The following is a 15,206-nucleotide window of genomic DNA, read 5'->3' on the forward strand; positions in this document are numbered from 1 at the left end:
GGGGTGTCCAAACTATAGCTTGCGGGCCAAGTGCGGCCAGTTTGGCCCACGAGATGTCACGAGTTTAATAAGCACTTAATTTTAAATATCTGACATTAAATTGCTGCACATTTGTGAATAACGTGAGTAATTCAGGTGAATCACCATGAATTGCACATTGAAGTATACCCAGCACAACATGGCCCAATCTAAACAACCTTTCCCACTCATGGCGTAAATAAACTAACACAAAAGGTCAACACACATGATCACAAATAATACAGCCTGAACTTTGTGGATATTATAAAAAATGTCCAAGCACAACACATAATTAAAAATTACACTAATTTAATTGCCCTGCAATGCCAGATGGGAAAAAAGGCAAAACACGCTCCACACTTATCCATTTTTGGCGCGTTTTAGATGCTTGATATTACTGATTGATTACTTAAGGAAAGTCGTCATGGAAGTAACAAGGTCGGAGTCAAACTTTCACATACTCTTAATATTCAATTATATTAATTATTATTCACATATCCATTATATTCATATAATTCGTACACATATGTGTAGGCCATATATATGTACTGTATGTGTAATATATATATATATATTTATGTATGTGTAATATATATATATATATATATATATATAGATATATATATATACACACACACACACACACACACACTATATTGCCAAAAGTATTTGGCCACCTGCCTTGACTCACATATGAACTTGAAGTACCATCCCATTCCTAACCCATAGGGCTCAATATGATGTCGGTCCACCTTTTGCAGCTATTACAGCTTCAACTCTTCTGGGAAGGCTGTCCACAAGGTTGCGGAGTGTGTTTTTAGGAATTTTCGACCATTCTTCCTAAAAGCGCCAGTGTGAGGTCACACACTGAAGGCCTGGCTCTCAGTCTCCGTTCTAATTCATCCCAAAGGGATGGTTCGGGTTCAGGTCAGGACTCTGTGCAGGCCAGTCAAGTTAATCCACACCGGACTCTGTCATCCATGTCTTTATGGACCTTGCTTTGTGCACTAGTGCACAGTCATGTTGGAAGAGGAAGGGGCCCGCTCCAAACTGTTCCCACAAGGTTGGGAGCATGGAATTATCCAAAATGTTTTGGTATCCTGGAGCATTCACAGTTCCTTTCACTGAAACTAAGGGGCCAAGCCCAACTCCTGAAAAACAACCCCACACCATAATTCCTCCTTCACCAAATTTCACACTCGGCACAATGCAGTCCAAAATGTAGCGTTCTCCTGGCAACCTTCAAACCCAGACTGGTCCATCAGATTGACAGATGGAAATGCGGGATTCATCACTCCAGAGAAGGCGTTTCCACTGCTCTAGAGTCCAGTGGCGACGTGCTTTACACCACTGCATCCGATGCTTTGCATTGGACTTGGTGATGTATGGCTTAGATGAAGCTGCTCGGCCATGGAAACCCATTCCATGAAGCTCTCGACGTACTGTACGTGGGCTAATTGGAAGGTCACATGAAGTTTGGAGCTCTGTAGCAACTGACTGTGCAGAAAGTCGGCGACCTCTTTGCACTATGCACTTCAGCATCCGCTGACCCCTCTCTGTCAGTTTACGTGGCCTACCACTTCGTGGCTGACTTGCTGTTGTCCCCAAACTCTTCCATTTTCTCATAATAAAGCCGACAGTTGACTTTGGAATATTTAGGAGCGGGAAATTTTCACGACTGGATTTGTTGCACAGGTGGCATCCTATGACAGTTCCACGCTGGAAATCACTGAGCTCCTGAGAGCGGCCCATTCTCTCACAAATGTTTGTAGAAACAGTCTCCATGCTTAAGTGCTTGATTTTATACACCTGTGGCCGGGCCAAGTGATTAGGACTCCTGGTTCTGATCATTTGGATGGGTGGCCAAATACTTTTGGCAATATAGTGTAAATATGTATATATATATATATATATATATATATATATATATATATATATATATATATATATATATATATATATATGAAGGGAATAAGTGGTAGAAAATGGATGGATATATATATATGTATATATCCATCCATCCATCCATTTTCTATCACTTATTCCCTTCATATATATATATATATATATATACACACACACACACAGGTAAAAGCCAGTAAATTTGAATATTTTGAAAAACTTGATTTATTTCAGTAATTGCATTCAAAAGGTGTAACTTGTACATTATATTTATTCATTGCACACAGACTGATGCATTCAAATGTTTATTTCATTTAATTTTGATGATTTGAAGTGGCAACAAATGAAAATCCAAAATTCCGTGTGTCACAAAATTAGAATATTACTTAAGGCTACTACAAAAAAGGGATTTTTAGAAATGTTGGCCAACTGAAAAGTATGAAAATGAAAAATATGAGCATGTACAATACTCAATACTTGGTTGGAGCTCCTTTTGCCTCAATTACTGCGTTAATGCGGCGTGGCATGGAGTCGATGAGTTTCTGGCACTGCTCAGGTGTTATGAGAGCCCAGGTTGCTCTGATAGTGGCCTTCAACTCTTCTGCGTTTTTGGGTCTGGCATTCTGCATCTTCCTTTTCACAATACCCCACAGATTTTCTATGGGGCTAAGGTCAGGGGAGTTGGCGGGCCAATTTAGAACAGAAATACCATGGTCCGTAAACCAGGCACGGGTAGATTTTGCGCTGTGTGCAGGCGCCAAGTCCTGTTGGAACTTGAAATCTCCATCTCCATAGAGCAGGTCAGCAGCAGGAAGCATGAAGTGCTCTAAAACTTGCTGGTAGACGGCTGCGTTGACCCTGGATCTCAGGAAACAGAGTGGACCGACACCAGCAGATGACATGGCACCCCAAACCATCACTGATGGTGGAAACTTTACACTAGACTTCAGGCAACGTGGATCCTGTGCCTCTCCTGTCTTCCTCCAGACTCTGGGACCTCGATTTCCAAAGGAAATGCAAAATTTGCATGGTTGGGTGATGGTTTGGGGTGCCATGTCATCTGTATTAGCCTTAAGTAATATTCTAATTTTGTGACACACGGAATTTTGGATTTTCATTTGTTGCCACTTCAAATCATCAAAATTAAATGAAATAAACATTTGAATGCATCAGTCTGTGTGCAATGAATAAATATAATGTACAAGTTACACCTTTTGAATGCAATTACTGAAATAAATCAAGTTTTACAATATATTCTAATTTACTGGCTTTTACCTGTATATATATATATATATATATATATATATATATATATATATATACACACACGAACGAACACACACACACACACACACACACAAACACACACACACACACACACACACACACACACACACACACACACACACACACACACACACACACACACACACACACACACACACACACGTGACCATAACCCCAAAAAACACAAGATTTCAGCATATCTAACAAACCATGCAGCAGCCTTATTTGCATCTTAAATTAAACTAAAGAGCGATTTATTACCGTATTTTTCAGACTATAAATCGCAGGTTTTTTTCATAGTTTGGCCGGGCTCCAGTGCGATTTATACATGTTTTTTTCCTTCTTTATTATGCATTTTAGGCAGGTGCGACTTATACTCCGGTGCGACTTATACTCCGAAAAATACGGTAGTCCCCCGGGATCTCATGGGCCTTTGTTTGAGATTCCTAAATTTGCAGAGGTTTTTCCCAAACATTGCAGTGAAAGTGCAGCTTTTTTTGTTTGTTGCAATTAAATTGCCAGAGAAAGCGGAAGTTACAATAAATTATTGTGCTTTTTCCTTTGTAATTATAGTAAGTAGGCAGCAGCTTAAGCAGGGAAGCCCAGACTTCCCTCTCCCCAGCCACTTCGTCCAGCTCCTCCTGGGGGATCCCGAGGCGCTCCCAGGCCAGCCGGGAGAGATAGTCTTCCCAGCGTGTCCTGGGTCTTCCCCGTGGCCTCCTACCGGTCGGACGTGCCCGAAACACCTTCCTAGGGAGGCGTTCGGGTGGCATCCTGACCAGATGCCCGAACCACCTCATCTGGCTCCTCTCGATGTGGAGGAGCAGCGGCTTTACTTTGAGCTCCCCCCGAATGACAGAGCTTCTCACCCTATCTCTAAGGGAGAGCCCCGCCACTCGGCGGAGGAAACTCATTTCGGCCGCTTGTACCCGTGATCTTGTCCTTTCGGTCATGACCCAAAGCTCATGACCATAGGTGAGGATGGGAACGTAGATCGACCGGTAAATCGAGAGCTTTGCCTTCCGGCTCAGCTCCTTCTTCACCACAACGGATCGATACAGCGTCCGCATTACTGAAGACGCCGCACCGATCCGCCTGTCGATCTCACGATCCACTCTTCCCTCACTCGTGAACAAGACTCCGAGGTACTTGAACTCCTCCACTTGGGGCAAGATCTCCTCCCCAACCCGGAGATGGCACTCCACCCTTTTACGGGAGAGAACCATGGACTCGGACTTGGAGGTGCTGATTCCCATCCCAGTCGCTTCACACTCGGCTGCGAACCGATCCAGTGAGAGCTGAAGATCTTGGCCGGAGGAAGCCATCAGGACCACATCATCTGCAAATAGCAGTGACCTAATCCTGCAGCCACCAAACCAGATCCCCTCAACGCCCTGACTGCGCCTAGAAATTCTGTCCATAAAGGTTATGAACAGAATCGGTGACAAAGGGCAGCCTTGGCGGAGTCCAACCCTCACTGGAAACGTGTCCGACTTACTGCCGGCAATGCGGACCAAGCTCTGACACTGATTATACAGGGAGCGAACTGCCACAATAAGACAGTCCGTTACCCCATACTCTCTGAGCACTCCCCACAGGACTTCCCGGGGTACACGGTCGAATGCCTTCTCCAAGTCCACAAAGCACATGTAGACTGGTTGGGCAAACTCCCATGCACCCTCAAGGACCCTGCCGTTTTACATACCAAAATGTGCAAAATAGGCTTTATGCATGTTTTTTTAGTCAGGAAAAGACTAAAAATTACATGTCAGCCTCTAAATCAGAAAAAAAACACTTTTCATAGTTAAAAATTGGACTGCTCTAGGCGCAAAATTGAAAACCCAGCATCTTGGATGGTATGGGGGTGTATTTGTGACCAAGGCATGGGTAAATTACACATCTGTGAAGGCATTAATGCTGAAAAGGTACATACAGGTTGTTCTGTCTTGTTTGTTGAATTTATTAATAATATATGTAAAACCAGTGTTTAAGTTCACTTTGGAATTCAACAGTGAGGTGCACTTCCTCCTTTAGACAGCAGGAGGCAGCATAGCCTAGTTTACAGTAATGTCCATGTTAACAGGGCTCAACAAGGAGTTCCTTTCAAGTCTACTTTAAGCTAGTTCGGTGACGATTGCAAACGTTTTCATCTGCTCGAATATCATGCCAAACAAAGTATCATCTGTATGTATTGTTGAGTAGTCTGCTAATATTTGATTGAGTTGTATTATTTGTTGGTTGTGATGTAATTTGGGACGTTTTATGGCCAAAAGTCAGTCATGCTAATTTTCGTAATTCATACAGTGAAGTGAATGTTAGCATGGTAAGCTAGTTTGCTGTAGAGCACTTAAATTACATATTTTGTGGCATTTATTTATCCATTTAAGTTCAATACACAGCATAATGCATGTTTTATTGTAGTGGGCATGTGTGTGTGCAATTGGCTGTGTGTGCATGTCTATAATGTAAGCATCCTTTCTGCTTGTATGCTTTCAGTTTTACCCTTTTCACGGTCAATAAACCTGTGGACAAGAAGACGTTTTTCAGAGTGTTTGATCAAGAAAAGGTGTTAGGGTAAAGCCAAGATATTTCTACATATCGAGGGTGGCACAGTAAAACAATGTCTTTAACGCAGAAGATAAGACAGCATACACGAGAACAAATGATGGATTGCACAGAAAGCTCAATACGGACAAAATCTACCACTTCACGTGCTTCAACGAGGTCAAAAGCTTCCTCCACCGAGGCTGCAGCTACCAGAGCACGCGCAAAAGCAGACGCAGCCAAAGTACGCCGTCTTTTGCACAAAAAGAAATGACACTCAAAGTGGAAAAAGCACAACTGGACGTGGAAAAAGCACAACTGGACGTGGATAAAGCACAACTAGATGCTAAGATGGACATGCTCTTACTGGAGCAGGACGCAGCAGCTGCACTCGCCAAAGCGGAGGTCTTGGAAGCTGCTGTGGAAGGAAGTGATCGAAGCAGCTCCTATTGTCACATCAAGCAGTTGTTTGAACATTCAGTTGACCCATTAGAGCGCACAAAAGAATACATAGCCACTCAGGCCCAAGAGAAAAGTCAAATAAAAGTTGAATCACCACACAATCAGCCATCATCATGGAATGAAACACAACATTATAAACCACCAGATGTGAGCTCCATTCAACACTCACATCTCCAGACAGAGCACAATGAACACAGAGTTGGCTTTGTTTCTACACTACAACAAATGACGACACCTTCACAGCCAGAAGTCACATCAGTCACCAGTCCATCTTCAAACATACGAGACAATCACCAAGATTACAAGTCAAGCTACAGTTCTCCTTTGCATCCAAGGTCCAGCCGTACACCTTGTCAGCCTGTCTACGATCAAGGGAATGTGGCAGACTTCGCAAGATATCACAACGAGCCTGATAAAGTTCAGCGACCAGCCATGCAGTTACAGGGCATGGAAACAGTCCTTTGTGAACACAGTCAGAGGCCTCAACATAACGCCCAGTGAAGAAATGGATTTGTTGGTCACGTGGCTGGGGAAGGAGTCAGCTGAGCACGCAAAACGCATCAGGGCTGTCCATGTCAACTCCCCAGACAAAGGCCTAAAAAGGATACGGGAGAGACTGGAAACATGTTACGGCGCACCCGAAATGGTGGAGGATTCACTGTTTAAACGGATCCACAGCTTCCCTAAAATCATCAACAGAGACTATTCAAAGCTCCATGAGTTGAGTGATTTTCTCATAGAATTGGAGGCAGCCAAGGAAGATGGAGACCTGCCTGGCCTTGCATATTTGGACACAGCGCGTGGGATAAACCCATTAGTTCAAAAGTTACCATTCAACCTTCAAGAAAAGTGGCTCAACGTTGGCACAAACTATAAATTACAACACAATGTAACATTTCCCCCCTTTTATGTTTTTGTTGACTTCATTGGAAAACAGGCTATAATTAGGAATGACCCAGGCTTCAAGTTTGCAGGTCAAATTGACACCTCAAAAGCAGACAAAGTCTAATGGAAGCAGATCCAAAATAGAGAAGTCTCAGTTCATAAGATCGATTTCCAGTCTACTGCCCCTCCTTTTAATGACAAACACTTTGAAGCTGATGATCCCGAGAAACAATGCCCTATTCATAAAAAACCTCACATGCTCCAGAAATGTCGGGCCTTCCGTACAATGCCGTTGGAACAACGCAAGGAATTCCTGAAAGAGAATGGCATATGTTTTAAGTGTTGCACATCTACTCAACATATAGCAAAAAACTGTAAATTTATTACTAAGTGCACTGAGTGTGAGAGCGCAAAGCACATTTCTGCACTTCATCCTGGACCTGCACCATGGATCCAGGTCCCAACCCCATGCTTCTCCTTGGGAGAGACATCATCTCTGTCCACAAAGTGCGCAAGCAGGTTGATGGGCCACGCGATGGTCCCTATGCTCAAAAACTTGACCTGGGATGGGTGATTGTTGGAAATGTATGCTTGGGAGGTGTTCACAAGCCGACCACAGTGAATAACTTCAACACCATTACGTCTGAACAAAGGCGTCCCACAGTCTTTACACCTTGTCCTAACGTATTTCAAGTTAAGGAGAGACATGGCCAATTTCAAAGCCCTGAATACTCAAAGGTAACCTTCACAAAGAAATGTAAGCAAGATGACGTGGGCTCTACAGTGTTTCAGCAGACCAAAGATGACAACAAAGTCGGTCCATCCATTGATGACATCGCCTTCCTGCAAATCATGGAGAGGGGTTTGAAAAAGGACATAACCAACAGCTGGGTAGCTCCGCTGCCATTTAAGACTCCAAGGCCCAAGCTTCCTGACAACAAAGTTCAAGCCTTGAAGCGTTTTTCCTCTCTGAGACGCAACTTCGAAAGAAAACCAGTGATGAAAGAGCACTTTTTTAGCTTCATGGAAAAGATCTTTCAAAATGAACATGCTGAAATAGCTCCTCCACTCACATCTAACGAAGAAAGATGGTATTTACCGGCCTTTGGTGTCTACCATCCGAAAAAACCTGGGAACATCCGTGTGGTGTTTGACTCCAGCGCCCAATACAATGGTGTGTCACTAAACGATGTGCTGTTAACTGGACCCGACCTCAACAACACCCTTATAGGAGTACTCCTCAGGTTTCGCAAAGAAGCTGTAGCCATAACAGCAGACATTCAGCAGATGTACCACTGTTTCTTAGTCAGAGAAGAGGACCGCAATTATCTCAGGTTTTTATGGTTCAGAAACAACAACTCATCTGAAGACATCATGGAATACAGAATGAAGGTCCATGTCTTTGGAAATTGTCCCTCTCCCGCAGTGGCCATCTACTGTTTAAGACAGTCAGTGAAAAATGCAGAGCCCGTTGTAAAGCAGTTTGTCAACCGCGACTTTTATGTAGATGACGGGCTAACGTCACTTCCCGCCGTCGAAGCTGCAGTGAAGCTGCTCAAGAGGACGCAAGAGGTTCTGTCAGACTCAAACTAGAGGCTTCACAAAATCGCCTCAAATAAAGGAGAAGTTATGAACGCATTCCCATCTCAGGACCATGCCATCAACTTAAAGGACCTGGACTTCACTTCAGATATCTTGCCCATGCAACATAGTCTGGGACTTAACTGGGATCTAATGTCAGACACATTTACCTTTCCAGTAGCTGATGAGCAAAAGCCTTTCACCCGCAGAGGTGTCTTGTCAACTGTCAACAGCATCTATGATCCCCTAGGATTTCTTGCCCCTGTCACCATACAAGGCAAACTGATCCTGCGTGAGTTCATGCAGAACAACGGAGATTGGGATGCACCTCTTCTTCAAGAAATGGAAGAGACATGGTCAACGTGGCGAGGCTCATTGAAAGATCTCAGCAATCTCCAGATCCCAAGAGTTTACACACAGGCCTCTCCTACAGCGCTATCAAAAAGAGAGATAATCATCTTTTGTGATGCTTCCACAAAGGCAATTGCAGCAGTTGCATACTTAAAACTAACAGAGAAAAATGGAACCAACCACGTGGGCTTTCTCATGGGAAAAGCCAAGCTTACACCCTTGTCAGAACAAACTGTCCCTAGACTTGAGCTTTGTTCTGCAGTATTAGCGGTGGAGCTTGCCGAGCTCCTCACCTCAGATATGGACATGGAGGTTGACATCACTTTCTACAGCGACAGCAAAGTCGTTCTTGGTTATATCATCAATGCCAGACCTCTTGTACCAGTGTCCACTGACCCAGATGACCCCCAAATACTCTCACCAGCAACACTCCTCACACAAAAGGTCAGTCTCTCAACTGCTCCCGTAGGCGACTGGGTGAAAGATCTCCACAAGCAACAGTGGCGTCAAATCCAGCATTTGGCTCAAACCTTTTGGGACAAATGGAAGAAGCAATACCTAGCCACACTTCAGCCACAAAGGAAGTGGCATTCACCCCACCCTAACCTCCTGCCTGGAAGTGTAGTGCTCCTCAAAGATGACCTGCTGAAGAGAAACCATTGGCCTTTAGGACTAATTACACAAGTCTTCCCAAGCAAAGATGGCATTGTTCGCAAAGTGGAGATAAAAGTCTCCAGAAAGGATGGGACCAAAGTGTTCCTGCGGCCTGTTACAGAGACAATCCTGCTTATGGCACCAGAGAAGCCAAAGTATCCTTTGGGACAGTTTGGTAGTGGCGGCTTAATCCGCCAGGCGGGGAGTGTTCTGTCTTGTTTGTTGAATTTATTAATAATATATGTAAAACCAGTGTTTAAGTTCACTTTGGAATTCAACAGTGAGGTGCACTTCCTCCTTTAGACAGCAGGAGGCAGCATAGCCTAGTTTACAGTAATGTCCATGTTAACAGGGCTCAACAAGGAGTTCCTTTCAAGTCTACTTTAAGCTAGTTCGGTGACGATTGCAAACGTTTTCATCTGCTCGAATATCATGCCAAACAAAGTATCATCTGTATGTATTGTTGAGTAGTCTGCTAATATTTGATTGAGTTGTATTATTTGTTGGTTGTGATGTAATTTGGGACGTTTTATGGCCAAAAGTCAGTCATGCTAATTTTCGTAATTCATACAGTGAAGTGAATGTTAGCATAGTAAGCTAGTTTGCTGTAGAGCACTTAAATTACATATTTTGTGGCATTTATTTATCCATTTAAGTTCAATACACAGCATAATGCATGTTTTATTGTAGTGGGCATGTGTGTGTGCATGTCTATAATGTAAGCATCCTTTCTGCTTGTATGCTTTCAGTTTGACCCTTTTTACGGTCAATAAACCTGTGGACAAGAAGACGTTTTTCAGAGTGTTTGATCAAGAAAAGGTGTTAGGGTAAAGCCAAGATATTTCTACATATCGAGGGCGGCACACAGGTTTTGGAGAAACATATGTTGCAACGGAGACCTCGGACTGTTGAACAACTTAAGCTGTATATTAAGCAAGAATGGGAAAGAATTCCACCTGAAAAGCTTAAAAAATTGGTCTCCTCAGTTCCCAAATGTTTACTGAGTGTTGTTAAAAGGAAAGGCCATGTAACACAGTGGTACAAATGCCCCTGCGCCAACTTGTTTGCAATGTGTTGCTGCCATTAAATTAAGTTAATGATTATCTTCAAAAAAAAATGTGTTTCTCAGTTCAAACATTAAATATCTTGTCTTTACAGTCTATTCAATTGAATATAAGATTTGCAAATCATTGTATTCTGTTTTTATTTACGAATTAAACAAAGTGCCAACTTCACTAGTTTTGGGTTTTGTAAATATATGTGGCCACAATGTGCGGGGATAGTTGCAAGGCCCCGCTTTATTCGTGGGAATTTGCATGAACATTACAAAATCCTGCAGGGATTGGCTCATGATGCACTATATTTGGAATAAATTGTTTCTAAATCCAAGCAGATTAGTGAAACTAGGATACATTTGAATGCCAATGCTTAACTATTTGTTAACATTTTTATGAACCTTAAATACAGTAGGCTATGCTTAAATGACCTAATGTACGAATTGGAAGAAGTGGTCCATTTGGTCCTTATTAAAATGTGAATTGCTTGGCATTGTGCTCTACTCAGTGGAGTTCTGCATAAAATATACAAACCATCAATAAGCCCCCTAAACATTGTCTAATCGTGTAACTGTCCTTACCTAAACAAACACAGTAAGTCCTCACGTAGGTCGGTAATGTGCAGTACCTGGGGGATAATTTGTAGACTGAGGCCAGCTGCTTCCTGACTCCAGACAGCGCCACTGCCAACCTGCTTTCTGCCCAGTGGTACGTGTATTGGCCAGCCTAATTTGTGCAAAGTACAAAACTATACACTCAGCATATAAGATCAGTAGTGTAGTCACAAGAAATAATATAATGGGCAGCTGATGACAATGATTTGGTGTGGCTTACTAAATCCACGGCGTGGCTGATTGTAGAGATGCTGGCTTGAGCTAGTGGTCTTAGCTGAGGACTCCTATGCAGCAGAGCAGGGCAGATCTCCAGTAGTCGGTCAGTCCACAAAACTACCGCTTCCCTCCACAGAGTCTGCAGCCGCTGGCCTTTCACATCCTGGTATACACCTGCAAGTGTGGCGAGGGGCCCTGTAGATGGAGCACAAAGCCAATGAGTGATTTAGATGGAAAAGGTTGAAAACTGAGGTGCGACAGAAAATAATATTTTACCAATGTCAAAATGTGGAGAGAATTAGCTTTACCAATGTACGCCTCTGTGAAAAGGATGGAGCGTTAGTCAATTCAGCAAATTAACATAAAATAATCTTTATTGTAATTTTTTTTATTTTTATAATTTGTTTAATTGATTCTACAGTTAATATTAAAACATTTTGGTCAGGAATATATCCAGGTTGTGCCCCCCCCAAAAAATATTAATTTCATAGTCTAATGCGCTCTATAATCCGGTGCACCTTTTGTATGAAAAAAAACCTGACTAGACCCGCTCATCGGCAGTGCGCCTTATAATCCGGTGCGCCCTATGGTCCAGAAAATACGGTATACTGTTGTGGGGGGAGGTGTAGTCAGCGCTGCTTGCAGGAAGAAAAGTCACCGCCGCTGTCCACGGTACTGAGGACGAGCGCCATCGGGCAGGGGCGGGGCATGTGCTGACGGCGAGACACAGCTGGCAGGTGATTAGATTTCACAGGTGGTACGTGTTAATCTAATCATCTGTTGTCTTTAAAAGTAGGCGGCCGGGAGCAGAGGAGGAGGAGGATTTGTGAGACTGAAAAGTCTGGAGAAAACTTTGTTGATAAAAAAAAAATCTTGTTAAACCTGCACGCTGGACTCCTGTGCCGTGTCTGACAGTGGGACTGCGAGGAAGCAATTTCCACAACTGTATTTTAAGCTGCAAGCAACATTGAATAGGTTTTCGCAACTCTGGGTTCACGCAAATCGGCGGGAACGTATGACACATGCGGTCACGTCATTCCCAATGTCATGACCCATCATCAAAAAAGTTGTGACCGTTATAAAGTTCCACCACAAGGCTATGGTATTGGTGTTGATATCAATGTCAAATCATGATCAGTTCCCAATCTTAAAGCCTCATATAAGTTTGGAAAGAGAGCTGATCATTTAAAATCAAGTAATGACAGTTTGATGGTCAATGGCCAGGAACAGTTTTTTTTACGCTCGGCTCTGCCAAACTTCAAATTGTCATCATCATCATTTGAACCAATTCTTACTGAGATCAGAATTTTAAGGGCCAAGTTACAAATGGGAAAAGTTTTGTGGCGAACAATCAGATCAGAGTTTGGGACCATGCCACACCCACATCTCTTGGAGCGGGCAAAATTCCTCTGTCTACTACAGGGATCGGAAACCCGAAAAGTTGAAAGAGCCATATTGGACCAAAAATACCAAATATGCCTGATAAGCACTCCAGCAAATCAATAAAATGCAGCTGAGATAGGCTCCAGCACCGCCCCCGCGACCCCAAAAGGGACAAGCGGTAGAAAAAGGATGGATGTATGGATGGAAAGCTCACTTTTGTGCATTCACGCACAGCGTAAAACATTTGGTGGACAAAATGAGACAAAGGAGGGGCATAAAACACATGTGTGGCAGCATCAGCGAAAGTTGTATAAGGAAACAAACTATGATGAGTTCAAGGATCGCCGAAATTAGTAGGACAAAACGGTGCTTGCCAAATACTCTCATCTGTGAAGCATGCATAACATAAACAGTGGGATTTCTAACAACTAGGAATGTTTGTGCCATGTTTGTTCTCCGATAGAAAATATATTAAAACAAAAAATAAAAATGTTCTTCTTTTTCCATTTTCACACATCTCTAAAAGAGGTCCAGGGAGCCACTAGGGCGGCGCTAAAGAGCCGCATGTGGTCTAGTACGTGTCATTTTAACTTAGGCTTATTTGGTCAAAGTTCCTAAGAGGATTTCTTAAAAGTTGTTTTTTTGCCTAAAAATGGCGGACAGAAACCAAGATGACCGACTTCCTGTTTGTTTTCAGATATCGGTTCTTGACACTTTTACATGCTTCTTGTCATGATAGACGTCGCCAGCAATTCTTGTGACAATACGTGAAACTGGTGGCAGGGGCTAATTTTTTTTCTAATTTTTAAGGGGGAGCTACAGAGTCATTTTAGACATTTTGTGTTTGGACTCTGAAAAAAAATTTAAAAATTAAAAAAAAAAAAAAAAAATATATATATATATATATATATATATATATATATATATATATATTTTTTGCAGGACTGGACATTCTTGCAAAAATTGGTGATTTTTTATGAATGTTTTTTTTTTCTTTTTTTTGTGTCCTGTCCAGCTTCTCAGGCAAATCATATAGTTGATGTAGATGCCCATGTCGGCTGTTCAGATTTACTTTACAAAAGAGAAGTGTAGGATACTTCTCTTGTTGCCTTATTTGTATTTGACTTTATTAAATGTATTTATATTATCATTTAGTGCAGCCGGGCCGGAGCAGGAGGGGATAGAAAGAGAAAAAAAAAAGAAGACAGAGGGGGAAATTGTGGGGACAAGAGGGGGATTAAACAGAGAGACAAAAACAACAACAACAAACAACAACAACAACAACAACAACAACAGAGCAACATCAGCAAATACGACATGTACAAATATGATGGTAAAAGTAATAGCAAATAAGCAGTTAGCGAAAAATAAAAAATAATACAGAAATGACAATGAGCATTATTACACTACAAATGGATCAATACAAATACCAATAGAAATAGCGCTATTGATAATGAACAATACCAATAATTTACCTTTATTATCAACAATACAGTTGTTCAAATGCAACAATACATATACATAATGGTAACTTGAGATACGAAAGAATGCAGAAAAATGGAGGGGGAGAAAGAGAGGCAACCTACATTAACCTTGTAGATTGTTATAGTAACAATAGGTTAAGCTTTGTCAGTGTGCCATGTGTTACACCCAGTTTACCCTAGGGCAACAACGTTAATATATGTTTGATGAAACGTGATTATGTGCATGAGTGTAAGTATGCATATGTACTTGTATATGTACAGAATGTGTATATGTGTTTGTAGAATGAATGTATATGTACAGAATGTGTATATGTGTTTGTACAGTGAATGTATATGTACAGAATGTGTATATGTGTTTGTAGAATGAATGTATATGTACAGAATGTGTATATGTGTTTGTACAGTGAATGTATATGTACAGTATGTGTATGTTTGTATATTGAATGTGCGTGTGGATGTACGAACTTTAGGTATGTAAATATGTACTGTATTTGTGTATGTATGTGGGAGCGTAGGTACCTATGTATGTATGTGAGCATATGTGAATTTGTATGTACAATATATTCGACTCCCAGAGTGCGTGGGAGCCTTTTTTATGAATGTTAAGTGCCTCTAAAATGCAATCGGAGTTTGAGAATAATGATAAACAAAGCAATTACAATAGGGTCTTTGCAGATTTTGCTGCTCGGGCCCTAATTTCCAATTTACACTAGGAACACAACGCATTCGAAACCAGAGGACCACCTGAAGAAGCCTAAAGAAAGTCACTA

The 15,206-nt window shown here is 42.1% G+C and overlaps 1 protein-coding gene across 1 annotated transcript in view; it reads right to left on the minus strand.

Moving 5' to 3' along the window:
* LOC133579338 (uncharacterized) overlaps window positions 1-15,206 on the minus strand; it is a 204,885-nt gene that overhangs the window by 17,313 nt on the left and 172,366 nt on the right. The window contains exons 59-60 of the mRNA XM_072912283.1: window positions 11,574-11,764; window positions 11,368-11,465 (exon numbers count right to left, since the gene is read on the minus strand). Coding sequence (XP_072768384.1) covers window positions 11,368-11,465; window positions 11,574-11,764 — 289 coding nt within the window. The remainder of the gene's footprint in view (window positions 1-11,367; window positions 11,466-11,573; window positions 11,765-15,206) is intronic.

The sequence above is a fragment of the Nerophis lumbriciformis genome, linkage group LG03 (assembly GCF_033978685.3).
Source record: "Nerophis lumbriciformis linkage group LG03, RoL_Nlum_v2.1, whole genome shotgun sequence".
NCBI lineage: Eukaryota > Metazoa > Chordata > Actinopteri > Syngnathiformes > Syngnathidae > Nerophis > Nerophis lumbriciformis.